General features: G+C 33.7%; 1 protein-coding gene and 1 long non-coding RNA gene across 3 annotated transcripts; one reads left to right on the forward strand and one right to left on the reverse strand.

Moving 5' to 3' along the window:
* Positions 1 to 1,033: 1,033 nt before the first annotated feature.
* Positions 1,034 to 7,583, forward strand: LOC103495837 (stomatal closure-related actin-binding protein 2). Of its 2 annotated transcripts, none has more exons than XM_008457515.3 (13): positions 1,034 to 1,301; positions 2,169 to 2,471; positions 2,623 to 2,751; positions 3,169 to 3,261; positions 3,491 to 3,631; positions 4,433 to 4,501; positions 4,880 to 4,963; positions 5,094 to 5,274; positions 5,756 to 5,872; positions 5,979 to 6,037; positions 6,327 to 6,461; positions 6,913 to 7,062; positions 7,218 to 7,583. In XM_008457515.3, the coding sequence occupies exons 2-13, from the start codon at positions 2,187 to 2,189 to the stop codon at positions 7,221 to 7,223; spliced, it is 1,449 nt and encodes a 482-aa protein (XP_008455737.1). In that variant the 5' UTR covers positions 1,034 to 1,301; positions 2,169 to 2,186; the 3' UTR covers positions 7,224 to 7,583. The 2 variants fall into 2 exon arrangements, with proteins under 2 accessions (XP_008455737.1, XP_008455735.1); XM_008457513.3 differs by having other exon boundaries at positions 1,038 to 1,301; positions 7,249 to 7,583.
* A 3,147-nt stretch (positions 7,584 to 10,730) lies between these two features.
* LOC127150462 (uncharacterized) lies at positions 10,731 to 11,383 on the reverse strand. The gene is made up of 3 exons (XR_007822790.1): positions 11,298 to 11,383; positions 10,862 to 11,216; positions 10,731 to 10,776 (listed from the first exon to the last, which is right to left on the reverse strand). It is a non-coding gene; the product is annotated as an uncharacterized LOC127150462 (long non-coding RNA).
* Positions 11,384 to 13,100: the final 1,717 nt, after the last annotated feature.

Here is a 13,100-nt window from a genome sequence, read left to right on the forward strand (position 1 = left end):
TTTATTGTTTCAATTAACATATACAATTTAAACATATTCTTTTTTGGTTAATTTGCAAATAATCGGAACAAAGTGAGGGTTTATTATCTAACTTTTTATGGTTTTATTTAAGAACACATTTTTAAATATAACACTATTGTTTAAAATATATATAAAATATAACAAAAATTTAGATTATTTACGATTTATCTATATCTATTAATACATCGATCTATCAATATCTATTAATGATAAAATCTAAACTTTTGATATATGTCAGTAAATATTTTTAGTAGTTTTATTATCTACCATAATCTTCTTTTATAGAATCTAAATATCGATTATTTATAAAGTTTTTATTAAAATATATAAATTATTTATTAAATTTTTATTGGGATGCTTTCAAATATAGTAAAATAAGTCAGTTTTTTTTACAAATATATAAACTTAATTTTTTATTTATGATAAACTGTGATTAATATCAATATTTTATTTGCCACCCTTTTACTTTGATTAAATAATAAAAGCTAATTTTTAACTTCAAAATGATAGGACTTAAGCTCCAACCTTTTTTATTTTTTGAACTGCATAACCAAATTAGCAATTAAATCAGAATTTTCCTTCAAAGGGTAGACTCAAACTTCTATTATTTGGGAAGGTAATATTAATTAATAAAATGAAACACATAAGTTGATATCAAATTAAAATGTTTCAATAAAATCAACAAATCAATATAAAACAAGAACAAAACAGCAAAAAAAGCAAGTTGTATGACATGAAAAATTGAATCTTTGTGATCAAGAAAGAATACAAATCCCTGTGAATGTGAAGAAAAACAATTACTTGAGAAAAGACATGATTTTAGGGTTCGGATTTTGGAGGGTTTTTGGTCTGAATACCATAAAAATTGTGCCCACTGTAACACGTGAGAGTGGTCAAGAAAAAGAGAAAGAGAGGTGATTGAATTAGGGAAAGAAAATAAAGAAAGAAGGAAGAAAGAGTAAAATTTGCAAATTTTATTCTTTTATTCAATTTTGCTGACAAAAGCAGAGGAGCTAGACCCAGACAGGGAGGTCAGTGACACACAAACCAGGTCTTTGGGTCTTTAGACTCTTTTTGCATATAGCCCTCTCCTCCTTTTTTTTCTCACTTTACAAAAAGCAAGGCATAACCGCCTCCTCCCTTTAGATTCTTTCTATTCTCATTCTTCTCCACCTCTTTGTTTCTCCCTTTCTTCTCTCTCCTTTTTCTTGAAGAACTTCTTGTTTGTGATCTGGGTTTGGCTTGGTTCCATGTTTTTCATCATATTTTGCCTATAATCTGTAAGTTTATCTTCTTTTTTTTTTTTGGGTGTTTTTGAACTGCATTTTGATATTGATCATCTGGGGTTTTGCTGTTTCTTTCTTACATTGACTGCTTTGAGACCTTGAGCCACTTATTTTTTTCTTTCCAACTTTAAGTTCAGTTTGATGGTTGAAGATGAATTCTCTGCCTGGTTGTACCTTTTGGTTTCTGGGCCTTTTTCTTTTATTGAATGTGTTGTTTGTTTCCTGTGTTCGTTTGTCTTAATTGGTATAAGAGATTGTGTAATGTAGAATATTGGAGGCTTTGGATTGTAGTTGCAGAGAGTTCATTTTCTTTGCTCTGAATGTTGTGTTTCCTTCTTTTTTTTTTTTTTCTTTCTCTTTCTGAAAAGTTTCAGTTCTTTTATTGGAAAGAAGAGTATATTTCAAGAACAAGGGGTTTTACGGTATGGATTTCTCCTTCTGGATGTGAAAATATTTTGGGAATAAGTATGGTTTTTGACCTTATGGATTGGACAAAAACATTCTTCCCTGGGTAGAGAGAGTTTTAGTTGGAACTGTTGGAATTTAGTTGAATTTTGGTGAATAGTTGGAACAAATTGGTGAAGAAATTTTCCAGGTTTTTAAACTAGAAAGGTAAGACCTTACTGGTCTCCTACCCCATCCTATGATTTAGTTAAAGGAATATGTTTCTGATCTTTCACACTTTGTTCTATATTAATCAATCCATTGATTCACTATTTCAATTGATCTGCTTTTGGGTACTGACAGATGAAAGAAATAAAACAAAACAATGAATTTTAACCATATGGATCATGGGATTGTTCATCATTTGGTTGCTTTCGAGTTTTGAAAATTGAAAAATCAATCTTGTTGCTTTAACAGAGAATCAAATTCTGATCGATGACGAAGATTAGTCCCGAGTTTGAAGAAACTATGCACATGGAGGGAATTTTGCCAGTTTCAGTTGATGTTAGCTTTGCCTCCAATCAATTTCCAAAATATAAATTAGGACCTGACAATCAGATTTTAGAAGAGCCCCAGGATGACGACCAGGGCCCTTCTCTTAAAGAGGTTATCGAACAAGAAACTGCCCAGTTGTCAGAGCAGCACAAGCGACTCTCAGTTCGTGACCTTGCTTGTAAATTCGACAAGAACTTGTCTTCTGCCGCTAAGCTGTCTGATGAGGTTCAAACTACTTTCTTTTCTAGTGAAAGAATACTTTGGTCCTTAAACTTACATTGATCTAGCTTTGTGTCACAATAGACTGTCATCTTTGAAGATCTTTCACTTCTAATTTAACCAACTGGATTGTAAATATGACACTCTTGCAATTCAGGCAAAGCTGAGGGAAGTCCCTTCACTGGAGGGACATGTTCTTTTGAAGAAGCTTCGTGATGCATTAGAATATCTGAAAGGTCGTTTGGCTGGGCGAAATAAGGAGGATGTGGAGAAAGCTATCTCCATGGTTCGTTTCTCACGCCTTTTCACGTCAGTCTGTTGTTTTAGATCAAGTTGAACATTAGTATTGAAAGCATTACTCACACCATTTTCTCTGTCACAGGGGTGAAGTTTATTTTCTCTTGGTGAATATTTTTTATTTGTTCAAATTGTTATATAAAACTTGTTCCATTTTCATGTGTTTTGTACCAGTGAGTTTGTTGATCACTTTGATGATGGTCAGACTTGTGAAAGTTGTAGAGCGTGACTAATATTAGCAACCTCTCCCCCACCATAATCTCGTGTTCATTTTGAGTTCTAGATCATATTCTTCATCTTTATCCCCATTATACTTCTCCATTTTTGCAACACTAGGTTTTGTTGTTTGTTTCTTTGTTGCAAGTGCACTCAATATTTTGTATTCTTGCCATCCAAAATCATTTAGGTGGAAGCTTTAGCTGTTAAGTTAACTCAAAAAGAAGGAGAACTGATTCAAGAAAAGTTTGAAGTGAAAAAGCTGGCAACCTTTCTCAAACAGGTTATCAGATTCACATTCTGTTACTACTTACATGTCTTCATTATGCTATTATTATTATGATCTAAGTAAATGATTATCAGAAGTTATAAATATTTGTAGACGTGGTTGAATGTTGTGGATGAACTATGATATTCCTCATGTCAAGTGATTTATTATTTGTGCCTTTTGTTTTTCTTTGTCGGATTTCCATACTAATACCTTTTTTTTGTTCTTACTTTATTTACTTTAGGCTTCTGAAGATGCTAAGAGGTTGGTTAACCAGGAAAAGTCTTTTGCTTGCGCTGAAATTGAGAGCGCAAGAGCAGTTGTGCAGCGAATTGGGGAAGCTCTTGAGGAACAAGAGAAAAATTCTGACGACTCTAATAAACAGGTTCAGTTTTCTTCCTCTTCTTCCCATTTTCTGTTAATTACAGTTTTCAATATCATATTATATCTATGATTTCAAAATTTAATTCTCCCATGTTCAACAAGATACAGATCGACTTATTAAACAAAAGTAGAAATGAGTGATATGTTGGAAAAATGCGATGGAACTCTCTAGCTATAGCTCTGAATTCCATCCAAGCCTTATGATTATGACGTTGTATTTATGTGCCTTGCCACAAGTAAGCATAGCTGTCGATATTTGTTGACACCTACTTCGTGGGTATTTGTGAGAGAGACTGCACGAAATACAGAATACTTCGTATTTCATCCATGTTACTGTTCATCAGTACAAACCTGTTTAGCACTTATAATACAATATTCTGACCATCGGGTATTAAGAATCTCCCTCTTCAGTTTTTTCTTTGTTGATTTGATTTTGAACCGAGGGCTAAAAAGGAATGCTCAAACCTATTCTTTGGTAGTAAAAACTTGTGAGATATTTAGATTTTCACAGGTTGCTCAAAAGCTTTTAAATCAATGGTCAGTTGGTTGAATTAATGGAACTTTGATAGACTATTGGCAATTTTGAAAATTTAGTAGGGTGTTTTTTCTGGTATCCTGTGCTTGCATCAACCGCGCACATGTATATAGAAGCCTTGTCTACATACCCTAAGGTTTATCCATATGATCTTCATTCACTTTCAGCATCAATTTAAAGTTTGTTTTGGTTCGAGGTTCTTACTGTTTTTTTCTGGTTTAAGGTTCTAACATGATTGTAATTCTTATAATTCTGTGTTATGGACAGGATGTGGAGGGACTCGTAGAGGAAGTTCAAGAGGCTAGAAGAATTAAACAATTGCATCAACCAAGCAAGGTGCTTACTTCATCTTGCTTATTTGCTCGATCATTTCGATGTTAACATTGATTGAAAGGTTTCAACGATAGTATATGGGATCCAAATATCAAGCTTATGTTTTTTTTTTTTGAATGAAAGTTTCGAGTTTTGCTTAATTTCTAAAAGAGTATTTTATTTTGCTGACATGGATTCTAACAGTCATTTTGGATTTAAATTTGCCTCATTACCCATGATGAGGAAATCTTTTGTCAACAACCACTTTCTGAATTTTGATATCCTAGCTGATGATAATACAATTTAGAAGTTAATAATCACCAAGTGTGTAATTACATGGGCAGTTAATAATCTTTCAGTGGATTCACTTGATGACTTTTACTTGTGTTTCTATTTGCATAGGTGCTGGGCATGGAACATGAGCTTCGTGCACTAAGAGCTACAATTCGAGAGAAATCAATAATCTCAGCAAAGCTCCAAAGAGAGGTATGTTAAAAAGTTCGAATTTGGATAATTGGAGGCATATATGTGGCATAATACTGTAGAAACAAAGTGATTTTGATGTAAAAAAACCATCCAAAACCTTCGCTTACCTCACTATCATTTGTTTATCCAGCTCACAATGTGCAAAAGGGCTGCAGAGAACAAGTCTTGTTTCTATGGTTTGGATGGTTCTGAAACTCTAGGTTCATTTTTGAGAATCAAATGTGCCTCAGATGTGGCACCCCCACTTTCAAAATGTTCGATTCAATGGTATCGGATGTCGTCAGATTGCAGCTGGAAGCAAGTAATTACAGGTAAACATTTTGTTTTAAGTTCACGAACATGTTGTACTAATGAAATAACATTGATATGATGCATATGAGTTTATTTTGTTCCTTGATGATACATTTAGTTCATCTTTTTCTACTTTTGGTGAATAGAAAATGCCATTGTTAATTAGAAGAACTGTTGATGAGTAAAAGTTTATGACATGCTACAGTACAAGGTGGTTTTGTTAGTTTGCACGATTTCATTTGTCATGGACTTGATGGATAAGGTTGCTGATGGCTAATGCCTTTAAAGAGTGTATACTTTCTAGCTGCACTGTCTTGTTTATTTTTGCATTATTCTGTTTTATTCACCTTGTTTTCTTCTTGATATCTGTTTTCTGACCTTACTGATGTCTAGTTTTTACCTGGTTTATCATTTCCCCAATTTCTTCATTTAAGATGATGTATTCTTCTCAGTATTAGTTCCATTTGTTTTCTCGCCTCAACTGTTTTACCTTCTTATCAGGTGCCACCAAGTCAATCTATGCCCTGGAGCCACTCGATGTTGGGCGAACCTTACAAGTAGAAGTAGTGTCTAATGGGCAAAAAGTGAACTTGATGACAACTGGTCCTATTGAAAGTGGTTGGTTTTTCTCATTGAGATTAGTCATCCTTTACCAATCAGTATCTCTCCCTCTCCCACCGCATGCCATCCAGTAAAAGAAAACTGACAAAATCACCTCTGACAGCTGCAGGGCTCGGAACCCATGTTGAGACGCTCTTGCGAAAATCTAACTCTGAATTCAATGTATGTAATTCATCTTGTTAATTCCATCCAATACATACATATACGTAGGTTTGTGTCTATTTCATCCTGGTCTGTAAAGGATGCAAGTCAGAAAGTTGAATTGTGCTAAATTTTTTTACTTAGTGAATTGAGTTCTACCCTCGAAAAAACAGATGCCATGGACGAAATTACGATCACAATATTGTAATCCAAATAAACCTGATAGATTTTTTTTCTACTTCAGCTTAGCAGCTCAATCTTGGTGGACACTTTTCGAACATCAATTTCTCAAGCTTGATTTAATCTGCAGGTAACAATATCCCAGATGAATGGACAAGATTATGCATCAAATTCTGTTCATGTATTTCATGTTGGGAAAATGAGAATGAAGCTATCCAGAGGTTGGATTACGAAAGCTCGGGAAAATTATTCGTCGTCGATGCAGGTATTATAACAATGTGCAATAATTTTATCATTGAAATAGATGACAGGAGAATAAAGATGGAATATTTTGACATAGAATATACAAGTATAGTGGTCATATAGTTGGGAGTTAATTTTGCTTATTGTTCTTTTTGTTCTTTTTAGAAAAAGAGTTTAGAGGAAACAAGCTTTTTGTAGAACAGTTGTCATAAGCGTTTTCCTGTTAGTTTGTTTTGGACGAAGACCTACTTTTAAGATTAACTCGAAAGTCACCTGTCCATAGATTGTTGTATTATCTTAATTTTCTTTTTTAACTACTTCAAAATATTGATAGATTGATGAAGGTTATATTTATTCACTTCGAACCGGTTATCCGTTTCCAACTTTCATTCGATGCTTTCCAAGAGTCACTTCTTAGTTTTGACCTTTGTGTCAATGAATATGATTCTCATCGTCTCCCTCCCCGACTCTAGCTATGTGGAGTTCGAGACGACAGAAGTACCGCAACCAAGGCTCTCTTCTGGCAAGGAAGAAAGGGACTTTCTTTCATGTTGATGTTCGAATCTGAGCGAGATAGAAATGCTGCAATCATGCTTGCCCGGAAATATGCTAACGACTGCAATGTAAGTAATTCCTATCGAACATATTATTAACCATCACATTCACGTTCCCATCCATTCAATTTCATCTTCATTCTTTTAAAGTATGTGGAATGTTTTTTCGTGTTCCGTAATCTTTCACATCTTGTTTTCTTGTATAAATTCTCGGTTTATACAAGTTCTGAAGTCGAAAAACATACGATGTGACAGGTGATGTTGGCCGGTCCAGATGATCAAGCATAAAAGTGAAAGCTAACCAACTGATGTTTCTCATAGAAATTTGAGTTTTTCCTTCTTTTAGCCCCTTCTTTTGGTTAATTTTGAATTTGAAAGTAGGGTTTTTTTAGGAGTGTGATAAGTAAGTAATATGGTTTGTTGTGAGTGAAGAAAATTTGGCTTCTTTGTAATGTAATTTTTTTTAATTTTATTTTCTTCTTTCACTAATTAGGTTGAGTTGTTTTAGGCATCCTTTTTTATTTGCCTAATCATTGTAACAAAGCTTATAAGTTTATAATCAATTGGTTCATTTGTGATTGATTTTGCCACTTTTTTTATTTTTAATATCTATATTTTCATTGAGTACTCTAACCATTTTATTTTTAGTTTTTTTTTAAAAAAATTGAATTAATGAAAAGCTTTATTTGGAAAATTAAAAGTGAGAAATAAATTGATTTCTTTCTCTGGGAAGTGAAAGTAAAAAAAATGATAAATTAGAATAAATGGGATTTATTCAAACAATCGAAGGATGAATTTTGTTAACTTCTCTCCTATCATTTTTAATTAAAAAAGAATATTCAATTTTATCAATTCGGACCTCCTTTGAAGAATATTGTCTTTGTTAAAAAAATAATAATGATAAAACCAAGTTTTGCACAAAATTAAATTTGAATAATGCATATAAAAAAGTTCTTTTAAAGACAAAAGTATTTACATAGAATAATTTTGAAAACAAAAAATATAACAAAAAGACGAAATCTTTACGTTGTATAAAACAATTTTGAAAACAGAAAAAGTTCACGAGCTTACAATGAAGAATATAAAAAATGTTCAATCAACCAACGTGCTAAATATATATGGTATACGATTGTTTATATTTGACTATGGTTTAGTTATTCTTATTCCTTTCTTGTAATATTTTAATATTTAATTATATTGTTTAATTTGGTTATACAATCGTTTAAATTTGAGTAGTCTATCTAATTGAAAATATTTACAAATATAGTAAAATATAACGGTCTATAGACCGTGGTAGTCAAGTCTATTATAGTTAATCACAAATAAATTGTGATATTTTGTTATATATTTGTAAATATTTGAATTCATTTAGTTATATTTAACGGTATGATGGGGAGGTAAACAATGGCTAGACTCAGTTGATGTTGCAAATTTCGACGGCTAAACTTACAAAACTTTTTTTTTTAATAAATTTGGTTAAGGTAATTTTTTTTAATAATGTTGAGGTGGCTTTTCCTCTCCCCTCTTTCTTCTTTTTCATTTTCAAATGGATAATACTTGAGTGCATTCCAAGATCCACTCATCTCTATGCATCTCACTCTCTCTACTCACAGTCACAGAAAAATTAAAATATTACTAGAAAGGAACAAGAATAATTTGCCACATGTTAAATTGTGATCGGACTAGTAGAATGTAGAAAGATAAATGTTACGTGAGATGCATATAAGTATTTCTCTTTACAAATTTCGACAGATTTACTGATGGAAAATCATTGTGGCCATTATCGTACCATTACACTTTTTTTCTATTTAGGAGGATTGTTGTTCTTTACCGAATTGGAAAGAAAAGGCCAAATTGAACAGGAATTTAGGACATCGTTAGAAATGATAGTTGGAGTACTGATTTTAAGAGAAGAGATTTTTGTATAATTGATTTTGTAAAAGTGATTTTAATAATCAAATTTATGTTTGGTTCCAAATACTTAAAATTGATTTTGAATGATCATGTGTGGTTTCAAAAGTGATTTTAAAATTACTAAATTACTTTTTATCTTTGGAAATGTATTTAATTAAGGGGTTTTTTAAAAATATAACAAAGCGACAAAATATTTACACTGTATAGAACAATTTTGAAAACGAAAAAAAGTCTACAAGTCCACAATGAAAAATACAAAAAATTTCCCATCAACATCGTTGTCAACAATGGACGTAATATATTTAGTACAGGATCGTTTAGATTTGGCTATTGTTTGGTACACGATCATTTAAATTTGGCTATTGTTTAATACATGATCGTTTAGATTTGATCGTTTAAATTTGAGATTTGGGTAGCCAAATCTAAACAATTTTTCTTCAACATTATTCGTACAAGATTGTTTAGATTTGGTACGCGATCGTTTATATTTGATATTTTAGATTTGGGTAATTAAATATAAATGATTTTTTTTCTAGATTCTTTGGTACACAATAGTTTAGATTTGGTTTAAACAATTTTTTTTTTTCAAATTCTTTTGCTACATAATCGTTTGGATTTCCTACACGATCGTTTATTTTTTGTACCCAAATGTAAATGACGTTCTTTCAGTTTGAGTCAAATCTAAACAACATTCTTTTAATTTGAAAAAAAAAATATAGATCTTTTATATTTGATACACGATTTTGAACCAAATAAGAGTTTGAAAAATAGGAAGAGAAGAAAGACGATGAAAGGAAAAAAAAAACGTAGAAGACGGGAAGAAGAAAGATGATGAAAAGAAGGGCAAACCTGGAATATTTAAAAAAATGGTCACCTTCATGAGCCCGTTCATTTTGTTACACAGACCGTATATGTTTTTTCGGTTTGTTATTTTCATGAAAATTTCCCTTTAATTAATAACAATAAAGTATATTTTTTAATTAATTTATCTATCATTTTTTTTAAAAAAATGTTTCTATATAAAAGCTGGCACTTACGATCATAAAGAAATAGTAGCTAGAGACGATGGTCGGAGTGGCTGACAACGTTTGTTGAAAAACGATGATTGAAGGTTGGCAATAATGGTCACTAGAAATTGGTTGTGACAGTCACTGAAAAATGACCGTTGACAGTTTAGCGTTAACGATTGCTGGAAAAACGGTCTCTCGAAGAAAAAAAATCTTTAGCGGTTGGAGGTGGTCGCCAAAAAACGGTGCTAGAGGTTGGCTAGCGACAATTGTTAGAAAATAATCACTGGAAGTGGGTTGAAGACTATTGTCGAAAAACAATTAGTTAGAAGTTAACTGAGGATGATTGTTGAAAAGCAATCATCACTACAAGAGACGGGGGTACTCCCGACGCACAAATACGTCGCCGAAAATGCAAAGTACGTCGGGAAAGGATATCCCGACGTACAAAACGGCGTCGGGAAGAACGTCGGGAGAAATGGTATTCCCGACGCCGTCTATGCCGACGCATCTCCCGGCGTCGGGAAAACCTGTTTTCCGACGTTTTTTTTCCCGACGTAATGAACGTCGGGAAATATTTTTTATATATTTTTTAAATATTTTATTTTTACTTTTTTCCTTATAATATTTTGCTCAAACATTCACAATGATGTTCGGATTGCTCAAAAACATTTCGCGACGTTTTGGATTAAATTAAAATAAATTAATAAATATACAAACACAAATTAAAAAAATAGAATTAAAATTAATAATATGAATAAGTTGACTACAACAAAATATAGTTCTCAATATAGAAAAAACATAAACATAATGAAAAATCTCCCAACGAGGTGCGTATGCGCGTCATTTTACACCTTCGGTCCTAAAAATGGTATAAAAATAACTAAGTTTAATACATAATCATATATTGCAAAAACTTAAGAATAATAGAAACATATACGACGTACCGCAAAGCTAGGGATCATGTGGTGGTCCCTGTTGTGCACGAGTTAGGTCTTCAATCATCTTTTTCATAGCTTCCACTTGTGAAGCTAATGCTTGGTGATTTCTATCTTGTACTTCAATCCGTTCCAAAGCTTCATGAAGTTTAGCTTGTAATTCAATCTCTTTTTGTGTGGACTGCGAATAAGATGTCGACGAACTGCTTGCACTTGCCGTTCCGCGGGCCTTCGGCTTGGGTCCCCAACCAAGGCCTTTTGAGTAGCCTGGTCGTCTACCCAACACCTGATCGCATATCTCATCCTCAGAGAGTGGCTGACTACCCTCTGGGGTAGGCTGGGATTGGAGTTCCAGCATTTGATTCTACAACAAATTTAAAAATTATGTTAGGTAACGCGCAAAAATATATAATAAAAGTGGATAATTAATAAGGGTATAACTTACATGCGCATCCTCGGCGGCCTGTGACACGAATGTCCCAGCTCGAACGTGTGTTTCCCGGAACAATTCCACACGATCGACCGGCTGCCTTCTTCTTTCAGCAAGCTCATACTGTCGTCCGTAAGCATCAACGTGAAATTTGGCAAATTCTAAAAATTGGGTCACTCCATGTCTATACCCAAGAGATAACTTATTTCTAAGTTTCATCCAACCCTTATCCATAACTGCAGGATAGCCAACACAACCTAATTATTAACAACAAAATACTTCAAAACATCTTCGCATCCTACAAACCCCTCCAAACTACAAAGGCTACCATAACTGCAGGATAGCCAACACAACCTAATTATTAACAACAAAATACTTCAAGCTATCCTAACTACCACCCCTTGATACCAGCAAATTCAAAACAAAAAAGGCTACCATAACTGCAGGATAGCCATCCCAAACATAAACAAATTCAAAACAAAAAAGCTACCATAACTGCAGGATAGCCATCTGAAATCAACAATAAAAATATTCAACACAAACAGGCTACCATAACTGCAGGATAGCCAAAACAAATCTTAACACACATATTACATTCCCAATTCAATTTAACTATTAACTCCCCCCCACCCTCCAATTTCAATTTTCAATTCAACTATAAATTCTCCTCCCCCCCCAATTTCAATTTTCAATTTAACTTAAACCCCCTCCCTCCAATTCAATTTTAAATTTAACTATACATCCCCCCTAATTCAATTTAACTATTAACCCCCCCTCCCCTCCAATTTCAATTTTCAATTTTCAATTCAAATATAAACCCCCATCCCAATTCAATTTTCAATTTAACAATAAACCCCCTCCCCCAATTCAACCCCCATTCAATTTTATTCAATTTTCTAAAACAAAAATCCTAAACCATTCAAATTTCAAATTTCAAATTTCAATTCAACCACAAATTACACACACTCTATACAAAAATACATTTAATAAACAAAAATCTATTCCAAAAGAAAATACTAAACTAATTTTCATAAAAAAAAAAACCCTAAACTAATTTTCATCAAAAAAAACCCTAAAACATAAACTTAAACTAAATAAATTTACATATTTCACTTACCTAAAGTGGCAGATGGCGGCGAGGAACAACGGCGAGGGCGGTCGGCGACGGACGGCGGTGGAACAAAAGGAAATTTGAACGACAGCGACGACTTCTTCTTCTCCTTTCTTTTTCTCCTCCTCTCGGTTTTGGTTCTGTAATTTACAGAACTGAAACAAATTTAAAGGGGATTTCCCGACGCAGTGACGTGGCGTCGGGAAATCCCTCAAAATGCATCGGGAAAAGGGGAATTCTCGACGCTCATTAAACCCCTTTTCCTGACGTTTCACGCCGCGTCGGGAAAAACCCCTATTCCCGACGCCGCTCCCGACGCACTGTTCACGGCGTCGGGAAAAACCCCTTTTCCCGACGTATTCTTGCCGACGCCTTCGTGGTGCGTCGGGAAAGATGGTTTTCCCGACGCATCTCCCGACGCATTGTTGAGGGCGCCGGGAAAGCCCTTATTCCCGACGTTCATGCCGACGTGCTTTTCGGCGTCGGGAATGCCTCATTTTCTTGTAGTGCATCATAGGTTGGCTTGCAGTAGTTATAGCGAAAACGATTGATAGAAGTTAGTTGATGGAGCCGTGGTTAGAAGTTGGTTGATGACGATTGCGAAAAGCACATCACCAGAGGTTGACCATTGATCGTCATTAAAAAATGATCATCAAAAGTTGGATGACGACGATCATCGATAAAATTCGTTGAAAGTTGGCCAACAA

This window comes from Cucumis melo, chromosome 8, assembly GCF_025177605.1.
Source record: "Cucumis melo cultivar AY chromosome 8, USDA_Cmelo_AY_1.0, whole genome shotgun sequence".
In the NCBI taxonomy this organism is placed as follows: domain Eukaryota; kingdom Viridiplantae; phylum Streptophyta; class Magnoliopsida; order Cucurbitales; family Cucurbitaceae; genus Cucumis; species Cucumis melo.

Excerpts from the sequence above, each read along its gene's own strand:
- LOC103495837 (XM_008457513.3), top strand. The coding sequence starts at position 2,187 with ATGACGAAGATTAGTCCCGAGTTTGAAGAAACTATGCACATGGAGGGA. Across the intron at positions 3,632-4,432 it reads CTGACGACTCTAATAAACAG|GATGTGGAGGGACTCGTAGA; the intron begins GTTCAGTTTTCT and ends TGTTATGGACAG. Across the intron at positions 4,964-5,093 it reads CAGCAAAGCTCCAAAGAGAG|CTCACAATGTGCAAAAGGGC; the intron begins GTATGTTAAAAA and ends TTGTTTATCCAG.